This window comes from Pelophylax lessonae (assembly GCF_965119305.1).
Source record: "Pelophylax lessonae genome assembly, chromosome: 9".
NCBI classification, from domain to species: domain Eukaryota; kingdom Metazoa; phylum Chordata; class Amphibia; order Anura; family Ranidae; genus Pelophylax; species Pelophylax lessonae.
In genome coordinates this window covers 19,576,264-19,598,338 of record NC_138776.1, presented here as the reverse complement: position 1 = coordinate 19,598,338, position 22,075 = coordinate 19,576,264, and the positions used below count along the sequence as shown (strand labels likewise).

At 45.8% G+C, this 22,075-nt stretch overlaps 1 protein-coding gene across 3 annotated transcripts in view; it reads left to right on the top strand.

Moving 5' to 3' along the window:
- The window catches only part of CRTAC1 (cartilage acidic protein 1), a 1,069,217-nt gene that overhangs the window by 1,042,642 nt on the left and 4,500 nt on the right, over window positions 1-22,075 (top strand). For 2 of the 3 annotated variants that reach the window (XM_082267474.1, XM_082267473.1), the window contains exon 15: window positions 17,461-17,586. The exons of the other annotated variant lie outside the window; for it this stretch is intronic. In XM_082267474.1, the coding sequence (XP_082123600.1) occupies window positions 17,461-17,586 (126 nt within the window). The remainder of the gene's footprint in view (window positions 1-17,460; window positions 17,587-22,075) is intronic. 3 annotated transcript variants of the gene reach the window in all.

Here is a 22,075-nt window from a genome sequence, read left to right as displayed (position 1 = left end):
GCCCAATCATTGGGAGGAATAGTGCCCCATCATTGGTATCAGTGGGAGGAAAAGTGTCCCATCATTTGTGTCAGTGGGAGGAATAGTGTGCCATCATTGGGAGGAATAGTGCCCCATTATTGGTGTCAGTGGGAGGAATAATGCCCCATCATTGGTATCTGTAGGAGGAATAGTGTCCCATCATTGGTATCTGTAGGAGGAATAGTGTCCCATCATTGGTATCTGTAGGAGGAATAGTGCCCCATCATTGGTATCTGTAGGAGGAATAGTGTCTCATCATTGGTATCAGTGGGAGGAATAGTGCCCCATCATTGGTATCTGTAGGAGGAATAGTGCCCCATCATTGGTATCTGTAGGAGGAATAGTGCCCCATCATTGGTATCTGTAGGAGGAATAGTGTCTCATCATTGGTATCTGTAGGAGGAATAGTGTCTCATCATTGGTATCTGTAGGAGGAATAGTGCCCCATCATTGGTATCTGTAGGAGGAATAGTGCCCCATCATTGGTATCTGTAGCAGTGGCGGCTGGTGCTCAAAATTTTTGGGGGGGCGCAAACAGAAAAATGTAATAGGCATTGCTTCGCGGCAAAAAACGCGGTAAAAAATAGCGTGACTTTGAGGTCACACAAGTGTGAAAGGGGCCTTCAGTAATCAAGGTACAGTGTGCCGCCATCAATGCAGTGTGACCAGTGAGCAGTGCCCCCTTCAATGTAGATTGACCACAGCGTGCCCCCTTCAATGTAGAGTGACCACAGCGTGCCCCCTTCAATGTAGAGTGACCACAGCGTGCCCCCTTCAATGTAGAGTGACCACAGCGTGCCCCCTTCAATGTAGATTGACCACAGCGTGCCCCCTTCAATGTAGATTGACCACAGCGTGCCCCCTTCAATGTAGATTGACCACAGCGTGCCCCCTTCAATGTAGAGTGACCACAGCGTGCCCCCTTCAATGTAGAGTGCCCACAGCATGCCCCCTTCAATGTAGAGTGACCACAGCGTGCCCCCTTCAATGTAGAGTGACCACAGCGTGCCCCCTTCAATGTAGATTGACCACAGCATGCCCCCTTCAATGTAGATTGACCACAGCGTGCCCCCTTCAATGTAGAGTGCCCACAGCGTGCCCCCTTCAATGTAGAGTGACCACAGCGTGCCCCCTTCAATGTAGATTGACCACAGCGTGCCCCCTTCAATGTAGATTGACCACAGCGTGCCCCCTTCAATGTAGAGTGACCACAGCGTGCCCCCATCAATGTAGAGTGACCACAGTGTGCCCCCTTCAATGTAGAGTGACCACAGCATGCCCCCTTCAATTTAGAGTGCCCACAGCGTGCCCCCTTCAATTTAGAGTGCCCACAGCGTGCCCCCTTCAATTGAGAGTGCCCACAGCGTGCCCCCTTCAATGTAGAGTGCCCACAGCGTGCCCCCTTTAATGTAGAGTGCCCACAGCGGTCCCCCATCAATGTAGAGTGCCCACAGTGTGCCCCCTTCAATGTAGAGTGCCCACAGATGAGGGAATAGGCCGGTCCAGGCAGGGGGTGAGAGAATAGTTAGGTCCAGGTAGGGATTAAAGCAGGTGGTATGTGAGAGAATAGTCAGGTCCCGACATGCGGTAGGTGAGGGAATAGGCTGAGACACTTACCTGGTGACGGCTCGGCTCCCGGCAGCGGCTTCTCCCCTCCTCGCGACTCCGACGTCTGTCCTCTTCTGCTCGGCTCCCGGCGGCGGCTTCTCCCCTCCTCGCGACTCCTCTTCTGCGGCGGCGGGAACGGAAGGTGACTGGGCGGTGACGGTGAGTGACTGATGCACGCACCTGCACCGCCCCCAACGAGGTCAGCATGGATGTCCTGAATCATGATTGGTCCAGGCTGGAGTCTGGACCAATCATGATCCAAGACATCACAAAAGGAGGTGGTGTAGCGCAGTGCTCTGCGCTACAGTTACGCCCCAGAAGGCCGCCAATCGACGCCTCTGCGGGTGGAAAACCCCACCCCCCATAGGCACCAATGAGGCGGGCGCCAAAAGGGGGGTGGTGTAGCGCAGTGCTCTGCGCTACAGATACGCCCCAGAAGGCCGTCAATCGGCGCCTCTGCGGGTGGAAAACCCCACCCCCCATAGGCACCAATGAGGCGGGCGCCCCTTGTGGGCAAAAAATATATATATATTTTTTTTTTTTTTAAATCTTTTTTTTCTTTTTTTTTGGGGGGGGGGGGGGGGCGGCGCCATCATTGGTATCTGTAGGAGGAATAGTGTCTCATCATTGGTATCTGTAGGAGGAATAGTGTCTCATTATTGGTATCTGTAGGAGGAATAGTGCCCCATCATTGGTATCTGTAGGAGGAATAGTGTCTCATCATTGGTGTCAGTGGGAGGAATAGTGCCCCATCATTGGTGTCAGTGGGAGGAATAGTGCCCCATCATTGGTATCAGTGGGAGGAATAGTGCCCCATCATTGGTATCAGTGGGAGGAATAAGGCCCCGTCCTCGGTGTCAGTGGGAGGAATAGTGCCCCATCATTGGTATCAGTGGGAGGAATAATGCCCCATCATTGGTATCAGTGGGAGGAATAGTGCCCAATCATTGGTATCATTGGGAGGAATAGTGCCCCATCATTGGTATCAGTGGGAGGAATAAGGCCCCATCCTCGGTGTCAGTGGGAGGAATAGTGCCCCATCATTGGTATCAGTGGGAGGAATAATGCCCCATCATTGGTATCAGTGGGAGGAATAGTGCCCAATCATTGGTATCATTGGGAGGAATAGTGCCCCATCATTGGTATCAGTGGGAGGAATAGTGCCCCATCATTGGTATCAGTGGGAGGAATAAGGCTCCATCCTCAGTGTCAGTGGGAGGAATAGTGCCCCATCATTGGTATCAGTGGGAGGAATAGTGCCTCATCCTCTGTGTCAGTGGGAGGAATAGTGCCCCATACTCTGTGTCAGTGGGAGGAATAGTGCCCCATCGCCGTTGTCAGTGGGAGAAATAGTGCCCAATCATTGGTGTCAGTGGGAGGAAAATGCTTAATCATTGGTGACAGCGGTGGGAATAGTGGCCCAAGGGTCGAAAAAAGGCAAGCAAGGCCGTAGTTTAGAGACCACTGTTTTAGAGCCTGCACATTACAAAAATCAGCAATGTTCCAGTCAAATATGCTCACAGTCTAACAAGGGGCATGCTCACAGGAGGAGAGTGCAGTGTGAATGGAAGATAAGCTTATTAGTCTGCTGCTTCTTCTTTCTCTGTCCAGTCAGATCTGTGTTATGTGGCAGAGTTGTTTAAATCTCAGGGCTTGATTGTCAGAAATACAATCCCTTAGGGCTACTTTACACTAGTGTTGCATTCTGTAGAGCCGTCCGTATTTGGATTGCTCTTCAGGGGGCATTTGACAGGCAGTGAAGAGGAGTTATATAACCTCCTCACCAACTACTTAAACCCCATAAACCCAGGGCATTGGAACCACATGCATTGCACACAGTTGTGGGGAGGGTGTGGGGCACCTCCATTCAGTATCATCTGCTCAACGCAACAGTGGGCATCATTTTTGTTCCACTGCAATGCAAAGCATCACAGCTGCAGCATATGTACAGTACAACCCCCTCTGCTTCCTTTGCAGCTTAAGAGAGGGCATTAAAAACGCAGCTCAACCGTACATTTTTTACCACCCTTCCACCACAAATGTAACAAGGCCTTAGACAGATACACAGTTCCCATATACGGTGGTGAAAATAATTATTTGATCATCTGCAGATTTTGTAAGTTTGCTCACTTACAAAGAAATGAAGGGTCTAAAAACTTTTTATCATTGGTGTATTTTAAATGATAGAGTCAGAATATCAACCACAAATCCAGAAAAACACACAATACAAATGTTATAAATTGAGTTGCAGTTTAGTGAGTAAAATAAGTATTTGATCCCCAAGCAAAACATGACTTACTACTTGGTGGAGAAACCCTTGTTGGCAAGCACAGAGGTCAGATGTTTCTTGTAGTTGGTGACCAGGTTTGCACACAACTCAGGAGGGATTTTGGTCCACTCTTTTCTACAGATCGTCTCTAAATCCTTAAGGTTTCTTGGCTGTCTCTTGGCACTTGAAGTTTCAGCTCCCTCCATAAATTTTAGAGACTGGCTAGGCCATTCCATGACCTTAATGTGCTTCTTCTAGAGCCACTCCTTTGTGGCCTTGGAGGTATGTTTTGGGTCTTTGTCATGCTGGAAGACCAATTCACGACCCAACTTCAGTGTTCTGGCTGAGGGAAGAAGGTTCTCATCCAAGATTTTACAATACATGGCCCAATCCATTGGCCCCTTAACCACTTGCCGACCGCCGCACGACTATTTACTGCAGCAGTCAGCCACTACCGGGCAAAGCGACGTAGCACTACATCCCTCGCCCTCGAGCTTCTAGGGGGCGAGCGCGCGCCGACGGAGGCGTGCTTCCGCCCCCGCTCATTCACTAACACACTAACCCGCGCGAGTGACCGCCGGTCACTCGCGATCTCCCGCTGGAGAGGGAGAAAGGCAGGCGGCTGATGTAAACAAAGCCGCCTGTCATTCTCCCTGATATAACAGCAGAGATCATACGGTCCTGCTATGTAGGATCATATGTCTCTGTGGTTACATCACTAGCCACGCCCCCCCACAGTTAGAAACACGCCCCTAGGGATACATTTAACCCCTTGATCACCAATAAAGTTAACCCCTTCCCTGCCAGTGTCATTTTTACAGTAACAGTGCATATTTATAGCACTGATTACTGTAGTAATGTCACTGGTAACCCCAAAAGTGTCAAAAATGTCAGTCAAGGGTCCGATCTGTCTGCCGCAATGTCGCAGTCCCGCAAAAAAAAAAAATCGCAGATCGCCGCCATTACTAGTTAAAAAAAAACAATAAAAATGACAGAAATCTTTCCCGTAGTTAGTAAACGCAATAACTTTTGCGCAAACCAATCAAAATACGCGTATTGCAATTTTTTTTCACCAAAAATATGTAGCAGAAAACAAATTGGCCTAAAATGTTAAAAAATTTAGATTTTTACATTTTTTTTTGGGGAATTTCATATAAAAAAATGTGAAAAATATTGTTATTTTTTTAAAATGTTCACTCTTTTTTTGTTTATAGTGCAAAATGTAAAAATCGCACAGGTGATCAAATAGCACCAAAAGAAAGCTCTGTTTGTGTGGAAAAAAGGAAGTCAATTTCATTTGGATACAGCGTCGCACGACCGCGCAATTGTCCGTTAAAATCACGCAGTGCCGAATCGCAAAATAGGGCCTGGTCAGGAATGGGGTAAAATCTTCCGGTCTTAAAGCGGTTAAAAATACGCTCATTGAGAATTTTTTTGTCAAAGACATGTAGCTAAATAAATTTTTTAAATATATGCCTAAAATTGAATATATTGGATATTTTTTAACTGTCAAAGTAGAAAATATCAATTTTTTCGCAAAATTTTCGCTTTTTTTTTTTATTAATATCGCAAAAAATGAAAAGCGCAGAGATGATCAAATACCACCAAAAGAAAGCTCTGTTTGTGGGAAAAAAAAGGACGTAAATTTTGTTTGGGTACGTTGTTGCACGACCGCGCAATTGTCAGTTAAATTCGCACAGTGCCGAATCGCAAAAAGTGGCCCAGACGTAAGACAGCAAAATCATCCGGTGGTAAAGTGGTTAAAAAGGTCAGGAAAAGGTCATTCATAATGGGTTTGCCTATCTTTGCATTTTTCCATCTGCTTTGTGGACGTCATGTTTTATAATTGTGTGGACGCTTTATTTTTTTTTTTTTTAAAGGAACTACTTAAGATTGCTCTTCATTCTGTATGCCAGTTGGAGCTCAGTCTACATAAAGGAGAAATTAGCTGTGTATATTTTTATCTCACCGCTCACTAAACAAATTGTGCTATTAATCTATCTGAGAGCATTCATTATCAGCCATCGCTGTTGTGTTCTGGATCCTCTCCAGCTCCTTGTAACACAATCAGCCGAACATTTACACTCGGAAATGTAAATGCATCTTAAATGCTGTGCTTATGATGGACCTGCTCTCCAGACCGAAGGCAAAGCACTCCTCCTTTCTGTGGGTTCCTATTCATGATCTTCTCATTTGAAGATTGGAGAGCTCAGATAACGCATTATAGCCGTGTTCTGCAACTGTATCAGCAAATAAAGCAGATCTTGGTGCAAATGCAAGGTTCACTAATGCTTTCTGGCCCACCACAAATCACCTACCATTAGTCGTTGTAATATGTACATGTGAAGAGAAATGTTGATCTATACCTACCTTACCCCCGTCTTCTGGCTAGGAGAGGAAGTTATCTCACAAATTTCCAACTAGATCCTGAGAAATGCAGAGCAGCCAGAAACTCCCAAGAAGACACTCTTGCAATGGAGTGGAGTATCCTCTGGAAGGCTTTCACCTAGAATCTTCCCAGAAGGTCGAGGTACAACACCCAGTAATGTGGTGGACGGGCGTGAGGCAGGGCCAGATCTAACCTCACCTGGCTAGAGTCCCCTCTGGGCCAAATCTTATCTAGGGGTGCAGTAAAAAAAGCCAGGGGACATAATGTCAACACTGTATGTAAGTCACTGACTGTCACACATGTAAAGTCAAGTCTGTCACACAGTATGACCGAGATGCAGATAACCAGTATTCCCTGTTAGTTCAGCACACCTCTATACCTCTATACATGAGTCACCACCTGGGAAACGCAAGTATGTATAAAGCTGCTATTCGGATGATTAAACAAAACATGCACCCCCCCGTATAGCAAGTCTCCCTCTCAGAGCCCCCCTTACATCAGAAATCTTTATCAGAATGCCCCCTTACAACAGGGTCTGCATCAAAGTGCCCCTTTACATCAGGATCTCCATCAGAATTCCCATCAAAGTGCCCCCTTTCATCAGAGTCCCCATCAGAGTGCCCCCTACATGGATTGTCTCCATCAGAGTGCCCCTTACATGGATTGTCCTCATCAGTTTCCTTTTACATCAAATGTCCCCATCGGAGTGCCCCGTTATATCAAGTGTCCCCATCGGAGTGCCCTGTTATGTCAAGTGTCCCCATCAGTGTGCCCCCTTATATCACAAGTCCCCATCAGAGTGCCCCTTCCATGGATTGTCCCCATCAGAGTGCACCTTACCTAAACTGTCCCCATCAGAGCGCCCTAAATCAAGTGTCCCCATCAGAGTGCCCCTTCCATGGATTGTCCCCATCAGAGTGCACCTTACCTAAACTGTCCCCATCAGAGCGCCCTAAATCAAGTGTCCCCATCAGAGTGCCCCTTCCATGGATTGTCCCCATCATAGTGCACCTTACATAAACTGTCCCCATCAGAGTGCCACTTCCATGGATTGTCCCCATCAGAGTGCACCTGGCCTACACTGTCCCCATCAGAGTGCCTTAAATCAAGTGTCCACATCAGAGTGCCCCTTCCATGAATTGTCCCCATTAGAGTGCCCCTTACCTAAACTGTCCCCATCAGAGTGCCTTAAATCAAGTGTCCCCATCAGAGTGCCCTTCCATGGATTGTGCCCATCATAGTGCACCTTACATAAACTGTCCCCATCAGAGTGTCTTATATCAAGTGTCCCCATCAGAGTGCCCCTTCCATGGATTGTCCTCATTAGAGTGCACCTTACATACACTGTCCCCATCAGAGCGCCTTAAATCAAGTGTCCCCATCAGAGTGCCCCTTCCATGGATTGTCCCCATCAGAGTGCACCTGGCCTAAACTGTCCCCATCAGAGTGCCTTAAATCAAGTGTCCCCATCAGAGTGCCCCTTCCGTGGATTGTCTCCATCATAGTGCACCTTACATAAACTGTCCCCATCAGAGTGCCACTTCCATGAATTGTCCCCATCAGAGTGCACCTGGCCTAAACTGTCCCCACCAGAGTGTCTTAAATCAAGTGTCCCCATCAGAGTGCCCCTTCCGTGGATTGTCCCCATTAGAGTGCCCCTTACCTAAACTGTCCCCATCAGAGTGCCTTAAATCAATTGTCCCCATCAGAGTGCCCTTCCATGGGTTGTCCCCATCAGAGTGCCTTAAATCAAGTGTCCCCATCAGAGTGTCTTATATCAAGTGTCCCCATCAGAGTGCCCTTCCATGGATTGTGCCCATCAGAGTGCCTTAAATCAAGTGTCCCCATCAGAGTGTCTTATATCAAGTGTCCCCATCAGAGTGCCCTTCCATGGATTGTGCCCATCATAGTGCACCTTACATAAACTGTCCCCATCAGAGTGTCTTATATCAAGTGTCCCCATTGGAGTGCCCCTTCCATGGATTGTCCTCATTAGAGTGCACCTTGCATACACTGTCCCCATCAGAGTGCATTATATCAAGTGTCCCCATCAGAGTGCATTATATCAAGTGTCCCCATCAGTGTGCCCCTTACATGGATTATCTTCATTAGAGTGCCCCCTATATAAACTGTCTGCATCAGAGTGCCTTCTTATATCAATACCGCATCAGAGTTTCTCTTTACTTTAAATGTCCCTATCAAATTGACTCCTTACATCAAGTGGCCCCATCAGTGTGCCCCTTACATGGATTTTCCTCATTAGAGTGCCCCCTTACATGAATTGTTCTAATCAAAATGCCCCCTTACATCATACATGGATTGTCCTCATCAGAGTGCCCCTTACATAAACTGTCTGCATCAGAGTGCTTCCTTACATCAATACCCCTTTAGAGTTTCCCTTTATATCAAGTGTCCCCAACAGTGTGCCCCTTACATAAATTGTCCTCATCAGAGTGCCCCTTACATAAACTGTCTGCATCAAAGTGCCTCCTTACATCAATACCCCCATCAGAGTTTCCCTTTACATCAAATGTCCCCATCAGAGTGCCCCTTACATAAACAGTCCCTATCCGAGTGCCTCCTTACATCAAATGTCCTCATCAGGATTTCCCTTGACATCAGTGTCCCCATCAGACTGTCTCATGGATCAGTGGATGCCTTCTTAGAGACCTGGGGGCAGGGGCAAAACTAAAATCTGGGGGGGGGGTGAAAAAGCCCACCCTGGCACCCTGCCAAGATCTAGGTCTGGCATGAGGTAAGTATACCTACAACATTTTTTTGTACAGGTACTGCAGGCAGATGCAGTTCGTTTTTCTGCCTGTAGGTGGATTTGTGCCAATATTGTATGGGAGGAAGGGGTCTTGCAGGGGAGTTGGTCCCTTGGAGATTCCGTCCAGTGCTTTTACAGGAGACAGGGGCGTAACTACAGGGGTTGCAGGGGTTGCAATTGCAACCGGGCCCCATGCTCTAGGGGGCCTGTGCGGCTCCCCTGTACACCTGGATAGGAGGGGCGGAGGGGACAGCATGTAGAGAAATCACTGTCTTCCTTTTTCCTCCTCTAGCTGCAGGAGGAAAATGGAGGAGATTGGTTCCTCTGTATGCTGCCCCCGCCACTCCTCCTATCCAGTTCACTTGTGTTCTGCTGTCTGTGGGCCCCTGTGTGCTCCCCTCCTGGCCCATCCCCCTACTGTGCTGCCCGCCCCCCCCACTGTGCTCCCTTCCCTCTCCTGCCAGCTGCTGCAGGGGATGGGTCACAATAGAGAACCAGGAAGGGGTCGGTAAATATGTAATTTACCAGCTCCTTCCTTTTCTGAATGGACAGAGTCATAGTCAGTGACATGGTAAAAAAATAAAATAAAATGATAAAAACTAATACAATTAAAATACCAAAAAATAAAAACTACTGACACCAGTGGGTGAACTTCCAGGATTGCAAAGGTCACACTTGCGACCGGGCCCTGGCATTCCACCAGCGTGGGGAGGCCCCCAAGATAGCAGGAAGGGGGCCCACGGCAGAACTTGTAAAAGGGTCCCGCTGCGGGACCGTAATAAAGGGCCCCGCAATGAGATTAAAGGGCCACAGGATCAGTGGGAAGAGCCCCAGGCTTGAAGGGAATGGCCCCGGCCAGGGGTCCGGGGGGACCTTCATGGATTCTTGCACCGGGGCCCTGAAGGTTCTAGTTACGCCTCTGACAGGAGATGTTGTCTGACTGGACGCAGAACTCTCAGGAGACTTAGTGGCCATCTTGGGTGAGAAAACCTTTTAAATAGGGAACCTCACATCACTTTGGGTGCTTTTGGCAAGTGGTTGAACTTATTTGGGAGGGACAGTTTCCAGCATAGGGAAAGATCAGGGAAGACTTCCTCATCCTTGCTCTTACTCCAGCGGCTGGTCCAGTAGCATGGAGCTGGTGCAGATGGCTAAAATCACTTTTCCGGTATTCTGATGGAGAGCACTACCACTTTACCACCGGAGGATTTTCCTGCTTTACGTCCAGGCCACTTTTTGCAACTTGGCACTGTGCGACTTTAACTGACAATTGCGCGGTCATGCAACGCTGTACCCAAACGAAATTTACGTACTTTTTTTCCCACAAACAGAGCTTTCTTTTGTTGGTATCTGATCACCTCTGCGCTTTTCATTTTTTGCGATATTAATAAAAAAAGAGTGACCATTTTGCGAAAAAATTGACATTTTCTATTTTGACAGTTAAAAAATATCCAATATATTCAACTTTTGTCATATATTTAGGCCAAAATGTATTTAGCTACATGTCTTTGACAAAAAAATTCTCAATGAGCGTATTTTTAACCGCTTTAAGACCGGAAGATTTTACCCCATTCCTGACCAGGCTATATTTTGCGATTCGGCACTGCGTTACTTTAACGGACAATTGCGCGGTCGTGCGACACTGTATCCAAATGAAATTGACATCCTTTTTTTTCCACAAACAGAGCTTTCTTTTTGTGCTATTTGATCACCTGTGCAATTTTTACTTTTTGCGCTATAAACAAAAAAAGAGCAAAAATTTTGAAGAAATAACAATATTTTTCACATTTTTTTATATGAAATTCCCCCCCAAAAAATGTAAAAATCAAAGTTTTTTAACATTTTAGGCCAATTTGTTTTCTGCTACATATTTTTGGTAAAACAAAAACGCAATAAGCGTATTTTGATTGGTTTGCGCAAAAGTTATTGCGTTTACTAACTAAGGGAAAGATTTATGTAATTTTTATTGTTTTTTTTTTTAACGAGTAATGGCGGCGATCTGTGAGTTTTTTTGCGGGACTGCGACATTGCGGTGGACAGATCGGACCCTTGACTGACATTTTTGACACTTTTGGGGGTACCAGTGACATTACTACAGCAATCAGTGCTATAAATATGCAGGCGGATTTCCTCACTCGATCCCCGACAATCGGGGAAGAGCGGCGGTGATCACCGCCTCTCCTCCCCTGGCCCGACTCCCGCTGTGTCTGAATACAGCGGGAGCGAGCCTCCGGCGGCGCGCGCGCTCCGCCCACAAAGGGAGGAGTCCAGCGACGTAGGTCTACGTCGCTGGACGATAACGAGCCACTTTGCCGCAGTACCAGCTCAGTGAGCGGTCGGCAAGTGGTTAAACGGTCCTCCTTTGGTAATCCGTTTTGACGTATGCTGGGGTCGTACTGTTGTATCAAGTGTGGGCAGTTTGAGTAGACCTTGCATTTTATGGCAAGGTCTGCTTTAAAAAGTTAGTTTACCTTTTCACAAAAAATTAAAAAGTGAGCTAACTCACTACACCCCCCCCCCCCCCCCGGTCTCCTCTGCACGTACGTCCTTGGATGAATATCTTTCCTTACCCACAGGGCCGCTGATAGGGAGGTACCACCATGTCTCTGGTAGACAGGTGGACAGCAGGAGGATCAGTGTGGTGGGATGGGTGGACAATTACAGAATGATGCACTGTGTCTGTGTCTCTCCCTTCAGCAGCTGAAAGCCGGTTTCTCCTCCTCTCCTTCCCACTGGCTTTCAGCTAGAGTGGGGGAAGGGGCTGGTAAATATGTCATTTACCAACCCCTTCTTTTCCTGAATTGGACACAGTAAACCATCAGTATGGCTCACTCCTTTGTCCATTCATAACTGAGCATAGTAAACTGTATTTACTATGCTTCAGTTTATGAATGAACAGGAGCCTCTTTCTTCTGTTCATTCATCTTTAGTGCAGTTGAGGCAGCAGAGAAAGAAAATAGAGAATCTGTGTCCTCAAATCCTTTCTCTGTCTCAACGGTGAGTTGTTAGAGGTCTGTTTAGATGGAGGTGGGGGGGGGGCTCATTGATGAAGGGAGGAGAGAAGGTTCATTGAGGTGGCGAGGGTTGGCTCATAGAGGAGGGGATGAAAAGCTCATTGATTGAGGGTTAGGGAAGGCACATTGATGGAGGTGGGGGGGACATTGATGGAGGTGGGGGAGAGAGGGCTCACTGATGGACGTGGGGGGAGCTCATTGATGAAAGGGGGAGAGAAGGTTCATTGAGGTGGGGAGGGTTGGCTCATTGATAGAGGAGGGGACGGAAAGCTCATTGATGGAGGTGGGGAGGGAAGGCTCATTGATGGAGGTGGGGAGTGAAGGCTCATTGATGGAAGTCTGAGGGGAAAGCTCATTGATGGAGGTGGGGAGGGAGAGCTCATTGATGGAGGTCGGAGAGGAAGGCTCATTGATGGAGGTGGGGAGGGAGAGCTCATGGATGGAGGAGGAGGAAGGAAGATTCATTAATAGAAGTAAGAAGGGAAGGCTCATTTATGGGCCCGTCTGAATGTCTCGATTGCTACCGTGTTGTCTGTGTGGTTTTTATTCATTTGTTGTTAGGGAATCATCTGCGTCCATTTTTTTCAAATCTATTAAATTGATCATTTTCCAATAAAGGATATGCTTTGCAACTTACACCATGGTTGGTCTTCCTGTGCAACTACCTGTCCCCATGGCTCCTGAGAGGGATTGCTCTGGGTCTCTCCTTTTCAGCTCATTTATGGAGGTTGGGAGGGAAAGCTCATTAAAGGAGGTGAGGGGGAAAGCTCATTGATGGAGGTGGGGAGGGAAGGCTCATTGATGGAGGTGGACTGTCAAGGCTCATTGATGGAGGTGGACTGTCAAGGCTCATTGATGGAGGTGGGGAGAGAAGGCTCATTGATGGAGGTGGTGAAGGAAGGCTCATTGATGGAGGAGGGGAGGGAAGGCTCATTGATGGAAGTGGGGAGGGAAGGCTCATTGATGGAAGTGGGGAGGGAAGGCTCATTGATGGAAGTGGGGAGGGAAGGCTCATTGATGGAAGTGGGTACTGAAGGCTCATTGATGGAGGAGGGAAGGGGAGGGAAGGCTCATTGATGGAAGTGGGGAGGGAAGGCTCATTGATAGAGGTGGGTACTGAAGGCTCATTGATGGAGGAGGAGAGGGAAGGCTCGTTGATTGAAGTGGGGATGGAAGGCTCATTGATGGAGGTGGGGGAGGGAAGGTTGGCCAGTGTAGTCTGATCTAATAGAAGAGCTACTAAAGCTTAAATTACTGGTAACGGTAATGCTGTTGCTTATAGAAAGATGCCAGAACAAGCAGAGCATCACAGTTTATTGTGTCTAGGGCTGTGTAGCCGCAGACCGGTCAGGGTGCCCATGCTGACTAGTGGCCACAGCCAAAAGTGCTTACAATGAGCATCAGAACTGGACCACAGAGCAATAGAAGAAGGTGACCTGGTCTGATGAATCACGTTTTCTTTTACATAATGTGGATGGCCGGGTGTGTGTGCGTCATTTATCTGGGGAAAAGATGGCACTAGGATGTAGTATGGTTAGTCCAATTCATGAAGGACCTACCTCACAACTTACAGGACGTAAAGGACCTGCTACTGACCGTTTGGTGCCAGATACCACAGCATACCTTCAGAGGTCTAGTGGAGTCCATACCTCGATGGGTCAGGAAAGGGGTGACCTACTTAATACTTAGTGGGTGGTTACCGTATTTTCCGGCGTATAAGACGACTGGGCGTATAAGACGACCCCCCTATTACATGATCTACCGGTAATACTTATACTTAGGTTACCTTGGAGATATTATACTCGGTGTATAAGACGACCCCCCATTTTGGGGGGATTTTTTTGAGCTTCAAAAGTAGTCTTATACGCCAGAAAATACAGTATATTGTTTTGGCTGATCAGTGTATTTCCTATGACACATCCTTTTTTTTACAGATGTAAAATCTTGCCTCACCATGACATTCTTATGGGGGAAACGAAAGTGCCAGTATTCTGCAGCATTGCTGGGTCAGGGTTTGTGTAAGGGACACTTGTTATCCAGGTGTCATGTGTGTTGGTTATTGAAGCACTGACAGGAGCCTTACCACTCGGCACCAAACAGAAAACATCAAGATTTTTTAAGAGTATTATTACTGAGTGATAACTGAAGACTTGAAGCAGTCAGGCAACCTGCGAATAGGTTTAGTAAAGAAAAAACGCAGCAACAGCCAAGCTCCATGTGAAAACCGAAACCCAAAAAAAAAAAAAAAAATTCACATTAGCTGCGCCTTTATTTTTGTGCCTGAATCTCATCAGATTTAGTCTGAATGTGGATGAAGGAAAGCATGAAGAGATGACCGGGGGCACTTTTAGAATTTTAAGTAATTTGCACTTTAAGTCTGAGTCTGCTGATCAGGAACTTTCCTAGGATATATTTACCTAATTATTTTGAGTAATAGAGGGGTATACAATGGAGTTCCACACCTTAAATACACTATATTGTCAAAAGTATTGGGACACCTGCCTATACACGCACATGAACTTTAATGGCATCCCAGTCTTAGTCTGTAGGGTTCAATATTGAGTTGGCCCACCCTTTGCAGCTATAACAGCTTCAGCTCTTCTGGGAAGGCTGTCAACAAGTTTTAGCAGTGTGTCTTTGGGAATGTTTGACCATTCTTCCAGAAGTGCATTTGTGAGGTCAGGCACTGATGTTGAATGAGAAGGCCTGGCTTGCAGTCTCCGCTCTAATTTATCCGAAAGGTGTTCTATGGGGTTGAGGTCAGGACTCTGTGCAGGCCAATCAAGTTCCTCCACCCCAAATTCGCTCATCCGTGTCTTTATGGACCTCGCTTTGTGCACTGGTCCAAATTATTGGAGGGGAGTTGTTTTTCAGGGGTTGGGCTTGGCCCCTTAGTTCCAGTTAGGGGAACTTTTAGGTCATCAGCATTCCAAGACATTTTGGACAATTTCATTCTCCCAACTTGTAGGAACAGTTTGGGGATGGCCCCTTCCTGTTTGAACATGACTGCGCATCAGTGCACAAAACAAGGTCCATGACCTCAACCCAATAAAACACCTTTGTGATGACTTAGAGTGCAGACTGCGAGCCAGGCCTTCTCGCTAACATCAGTGCCTGACCCCAAAAATGTGCTTCTGGAAGAATGGTCAAACGTTTTCGTAGACACACTCCTAAACCTTGTGGACAGCCTTCCCAGAAGAGTTAAAGCTGTTATAGATGCAAAGGGTGGGCCAACTCAACCCTACGGACTAAGACTGGGGTGCCATTAAAGTTCATGTGCGTGTAAAGGCAGGCGTCCCAATACTTTTGGCAATATACTGTATGTCGAAAATATAAACAATACTAGTTCTGATGGACTTGTGAGGTACCCAGGGGCTACACAAAAATGATCAAAAAAAGCATGTATTTATTTATACTACATAATATAATAATACTATAATATATAATATATAATATATTAATATAATATATTAATATTATAAATATAATATATTACTATAATAATAATATACTACATAATAATACAATTATTACACAATCTCAAAAGCATTACAATAATATTTGATCCCTACAGTATATAGAGTATTTTATACTATATGTCCAGATAATACAATCTACCTATATATACATCATGATTTGTCTTGCTGGAACTGTTATGGACATACGCCTTAGCCCATGTGGGATTTTAATTGTGAGCCCTATAAGTACTTGTAACCTACAGAGATTGCTTTGAAATGTAATGTGAATTTTTAAGATAAAGATACTTTGTACTGTTCATAAAATCTCCTTTCGTTATACAACAATCAGACATAACATTATTACTACCCACCTAATATTGAGTAGGTTCCCCTTTTACCACCAAAACAGCCCCGACCCATCTAGACATGGACTCCACTAAACCTCTGAAGGTATGCTGTGGTCTCTAGCACAAAGCCAACAGATCCTTTAAGTCCTGTAAGCTGTGAAGTGAGGCCTCCACGGATCAGACTTATTTTTCCACCACATCCCACAGATGCTCAATTGGATGGAGACACCTTCCTCCATTGCTCTGTGGTCCAGTTCTGATGCTCATGTGCCCTGTTTATATACTTGTAAATTTGTCAAAATTCTAATGAAAACTATTGAACAGGAAACCCCTGTTTTGGAGTTTTTTGGCAATTTGTGTCCCATTGTTGAGGATTTTCTTCACTTCCTGTCCAATAGACACAACAGTACAGGAGTCCAATAGCAAAATAAGAGAAATCTATTCTTAGAAAGTTGTCACTAAAGCAGGTGTCCCCATTGGTAGCTCTCCCCACGTTTGTTGTTCAGTGACAACTAAAAGTTTTTGTATCTTCTCATCATTTGACAATGGTCACATGACAAAAGGTAGTGTGACGGACCGCCTGGCACTCAGCCTGGGTGTCTCTGTCAAGATACAGCTTCCTCCACTTTGGAACCAGGACCCAGTTATTATAGCTGACAATTGTACCCAAGAACTAGAGGACACTAGCTTAGGTGCAAACTGAAACTGACTTTATTGTAAATTCATACAGAATATACACCACACAAAATCAGATAAGAGCTTGATCACATTATCCTAAACAATACAAACTGTAAACAGTAATATCAGTACACCTAATGAACAGCCAACAGAAACATCAACAGTAAGCTAATCAACAGCTTACAACTAGCAGTTAACAGTGATCTAATCAAACAGTAATCTAATTAACATACACAGCCCACAATAGTTTGGTAACGAGGTGAAGTGGACACAATACTAGAAACAATAGGTGGCTCAATTACCAATGGGGATTCACACCTAGGAGATACACAATGGGGAAATTATACAATTTGAGAAAGACCCCTTTATAAACAGATTACATATAGCAGCAGGAGACCTCAGCATCAGGTTGTTTTAAGTTGATTATAATCTTCTGCTTAGAGTCTCTGAGTCGAGGGGGGGGGGGGTTGAAGCAGTCAATGCTGGTTTGGGCACAGAGGCCCCAAATCTGTATCCAGGTCCTAGGTTCTCAGAATCTGTTTGTTTCATGGGGACATGGACCCGAATCTGAAGCCAAACCCCTCCAAAGGTGCCTCAGGCATGCACCTTCCAAAGAATAGAGCCCCCTCAAAAGCCAGGGCCCATAGTCAGTAGAGAAGAGGCTACACTGCAGTCCCCTCCAATAGCCCCTGTCCCGGTTGGGTCTGTCACAGGTGGGATCTCCACAGATAGAAAAAATAAAAGGTAAACAGGGGTTCTAGCCCTTCCCTTTTGACCTTGGATAGACTTTAAACTAGGTTTTAGAAACTAGGGCTGTATCTGCTATACATCTGTCTTCTACATGTTAAACATATGGTACGTTTTCTTTTAGCCATGACACTAATCGAGTCTCTTTGTGACTCTCAGATATTGATGAATGCACTCTTGGTACCCATGAATGCACCCAACTTTGTGTGAACTCCGAGGGGTCCTACACCTGCAGCTGTCTTCCGGGATTCCGCTTAGAAATGGGCTCAGACAGTCAATGTGTTGGTGAGTAACCTGAAGTATTGTATGTATCCATGGTCAGGACAATAGGTGGGTGAGAGGGACAGCTTCCCTGGGTGCAATGGTTTACTGTAAGGATGGGGGCGCCTTCCTCCTGTTACAAGACTGACAGGAGTAGTGATAGCCGCAGTGATTTTGACAAGCGGGTGACTGCTGGGCTGAATGGAGTTGGAGGGGGGCAAAGTCTGGCATCATTGCCCTGGGAACTGGATGACCTTGTCCCAGCACTGTATTTATCAATATACATTTGAGAAAATTGTGGTGGCACGTCTTCCTAATTCTTTTTCTGTTCCTTTAGATTCTTTTTGGCAACCAATTTGCTAAGAGTGCCTGAACGGTTGCACTAAATATTTATTATCACGGTAATAAACTGGTGACTTTTATAAGTACCCCTGGAATTACAATAGTTTGGTTGACCCCCTGGATTTTTTATTTGCTATGCAACTTACCCTGAATATAAAGGCGATACCATATAAATAAATGCATGTGAGATAAGCTATCACTATATGTGTAACAGATACCTGAATCAATGAATACATATGTGATACCGGTCCTTTGCAAATAGGGACACAATAAAATATAAATAAAAAATTGAAATTTCTGGACTCTGTAATATAATAGAATCCCCCTGTTTTGCTCATTCCGGCTGTTTGTCTAATTCTTGCAGTAACACCAAGAAAATTACCCCTCAGTAGCAATAATGGTATTATACCAAATAAGAATACTGTGTATACTATCCATTTACAATACAAGACATACAGAGTGCTACAAATATGCATATGGTATGTCAGGACCAGGATCTGAACCCATGACCTCTGCTGCATCCGGCAGTAGCTCTTCTTGCTAAAACACCTGAGATGCTGGACAGCTCCCTGTCAGTTCTCTTAGAACAATCTTGCCTTGTACCTTGTTTCTGGTGAACTTTGAACTCTTTGCTCCTCCCATGAACTTTCTATTTAAGCCATGTTTCTGAACGTCCTGTTTGCCAGATTAGTGTGCTCTCTCCAGACCTTATCTTGTTTCTTTGCGTACCTACAGCTGTCCTTATCCCAACTACCACTCGTTACTGACCTTTGGCTTGTCCCTTGGCTATGCCTCCACTTGTTCCCAATCTGCATTCACTTGTTACCGACCTTTGACTTGTTTATTGACTACACTTCTGCTTGATACTTACTTGCTATATTTGCTACTTGACCCTGGCTTGCTCCCCTCCTGGTGGGGTGATCCTGAGGACTGCGACCTTGGACTAACATGCAGCAAAACTCATCTCCACCATCAGGAGTTCTGGTGAACACTGGTTAGTACTTCAGGTTAGCCTGTGTCATCTGCCAGGGTTACCTGCTTGTGTTCGTGTCTAGCTGGTCGGTAGAAACCTCTCTGTTGCTATAGCTACTGGTCTCTGAGCCTGACCCCTGACTGTGACACGGTACCTATCCCTTCCTAGGAAATGCACTAGTCTGTATACAGTAGGGAGGGATACACTAAGAACTCATTTACACTTGTTTTGACTTCAACACACATTAAAGCACCTAATGCTTTAACATGTTTTTTTATGTGTTTTTGATGCTTTTGTGATGTTTCAGTGGTGCTTTCATGATGCTTCGGTGGTGCTTTAGTGGTGCTTCCATGATGCTTTGATGGTGCTTCCATGAAGCTTTAATGAAGCTTGGCAGATGCCCTGTGTGTGTTGATATCTCATACCTGCAATACCTTCAAAACAAAGCAAAGCTAAAGCTGAATAAAAGCCTCTCAAAAGCTGCAGGTGCATCAAGCAAGCTTTGTCATAGACTTCTATGGAGGCTTTAAAGATGCTTTGAAGCACCACTAAAGTGACGTAGTGTATAATTTTTGAAGCAAAGCAAAGAAAAAGCAAGTTGTAAATGGAATTGTAAGCTAACCATTTTATTTAGTGACAGAAGCTTTGACTGATGTTCAGAGAGTTTTAAAACAGTATGTCCAAAGCCATGTTTTGGAGTAATCGTAAAGGAGCCCTAAAAGTTACTCAGCTGCTATTATAGCTGGTCTGCGATTGCCTTAGCAAACAGGACTCCAGGCATTTCAAGAGATTGCAGGAAAACAGGTTCTTGGCAGTCTTCCTCTTATTGTAGTGTGGCTTCTAGTGCTGTCCCTTGCCAAAGTCCTCCTCTCAGCTTCTGCTGCTGGCCTTTTATCTTGGAAAGTTTGGTAGCAATTCCCACATGGATGTAGTCCTTTCAAATCTGATTCCTACATCCATTTCTTAGAGGGATGCATTTCTGTCTACATATACATATGCATGTGCTACTTATCCTTGTAACTGGTCTAAGATTTCTTTAATTTCCTAAGCAAACAGGACTCCAGGCAATTCAAGTGATTGCAGGAAAACAGGTTCTTGGTCTTGGCAGTCTACCTCACTCTTGTAATGTGGCTTCTAGTGCTGTCCCTTGCCAAAGTCATAATCTCAGCTTCTTCTGTTGGCGTATTATCTTGAAAATATTGGTAGTCATTCTCACATGGACGTAGCCCTTTCCAATGTGGTTCCTACATCTATTTCTTAGAGGAATGCATGTGTCTATAAACGCTAGATGACAAGGCTGTACCCTAAAAGCAAAAGATCAGATATATCAAAATGATCAGGCTATTGTTAATTCTTATTGACAGAACTACAATTAAAGCGCAGGTACAGCATAATACCCTAAATTGTCTGCTGCAGTCATTAATGTGAGTGGAGTTCAGCATTATGTGTCAAAATGAAAAAATCCCAGTTTTTCTACCTTTATTTTGCAGTATTCAGTGCTGTCACATGACTTCAATTCCACTTCCTTCTAAATCCAAGAGCAGCAAGTGGGTGTGGTTACTGAAAGCTAGTGACATCACTTCCAGGGAGGGGAGCACTGTTCCTGTGTAGCCAGCGGGCATCTACAGGATGTGAGGAGCTTATCATAGGTTCCCACCCAGTGTTCGCTCATCAGTAAGGATGCATAGGCTTTGAATGAAAACTACCATAGGAGAATGAAGCTGGACATGGGGGGAGGCAGTGTAGCTGGAAGTGCTCGGGGGTCTCAGCTCACAGTCTACAATGATCATACTACAAGCAACCACACCAAGTCTAAGTTTCCACTACGTTTCAATAATAGCTAAGGGGCAGAGTCACCCAATAACATGAACGTGTGACCCTGCCCCTTTGTGGCGTCACTGACCGAGCCATGTTGGGTAGATCACACCACAAGGGGGCGGGGTTGCCATTTGACGCCATAAGCAGGCAGATGGTGGGAGCCTTCAATGAGTCTGGAGGTTTTTTTTTTTTTTTGGGTCCAACGGTGGCGACGGGCATCGTGATTGACAGTGGATCTACGCCAGAGGTCATTTTTATTTTTATTTAATAAAGACTTTTGTTGTGTCTTTATTCACTTTTTACACTTTTTTGGTGAAAACTCATTCACATGGGGGGGCTGGGACCTGGGGGCTCTCTTGTTAGATTCTGATAAGCCCCTTGCCAGCAGACCCCCAAAACCATCCCCCAGGGTTGTGGGGAAGAGGCCCTTGTCCCCATCAACATGGGGACAAGGTGCTTTGGGTTGGGGGCCCCCCTGCCCCAAAGCACTCCCCCCAATGTTAAGGTTATGTGGCCTGGTATGGTTCAGGAGGGGGGCCCTCAGCTGCCCCCCCCCCCCTTTCCTGGCCTGCCCGGCTGCATGCTTGGAGAAGAGCCTGGTTTGGATTGTGGGGCGGACCCAATGCCGTTTTTGTTTTTTAATTTTGGCGTGGCTTCATTTAACAGCTGATGAGTCATCGGTTGTTAAGGACGGGGCAACCAGCTTCCCAGCCAGCTGCTTAACAGCCAACTATTCTTCACTCAAAATTCGAATCAATCGATCATTTTTCAACCGATCTGAATTCTAATCATTTAGACAATTTAGAATTAGTTAGAAAAAGAATAAACTAAATGAAATTAAATGAATTTCAACTAAATTTGTTACTATTTCATTTGGAGATTCGGATACATCCAACCAAAAATGAATCCGAATTTACATTCGGATCGAAAAGAATTGCACATGTCTACACCTGGCTTCTTCTCCTCTATCAGGCTTTGTGCTGTAGTGGTTAAAGTTACTTACAGGCCCTTTGGTGAACCCTGAAGCTCAAGGGACTGCTGCACAGACCTCCTGCTGAACAGGCCCCCATCTTGGCTTCCAGGATGGCTTCACCTAAGCCTAGCTGAGGCTGGAAAGGGATGTCATTCTTCAGCTGCTTCTGATCTCTCTCTCTCTCTTTCTTTCTGCTGCTCTGTCTTCTGCCCATGGGCAAAGCCCCCAGCACAGGGGTCCCCTCCAGGCAACTGGACCCTGCCAGGCTCCAGAATATTTATGGTCCATCTCTCTACCTTCTGGGCTCTATCCACCCAGGGATTGGAGGAGACTCAATAAGTGATCAGGCCTAATCTCTGTTCCTCCGTCGTCTAAATTCTAGAACTCGCCAGCAGTTCCAGAAGCCA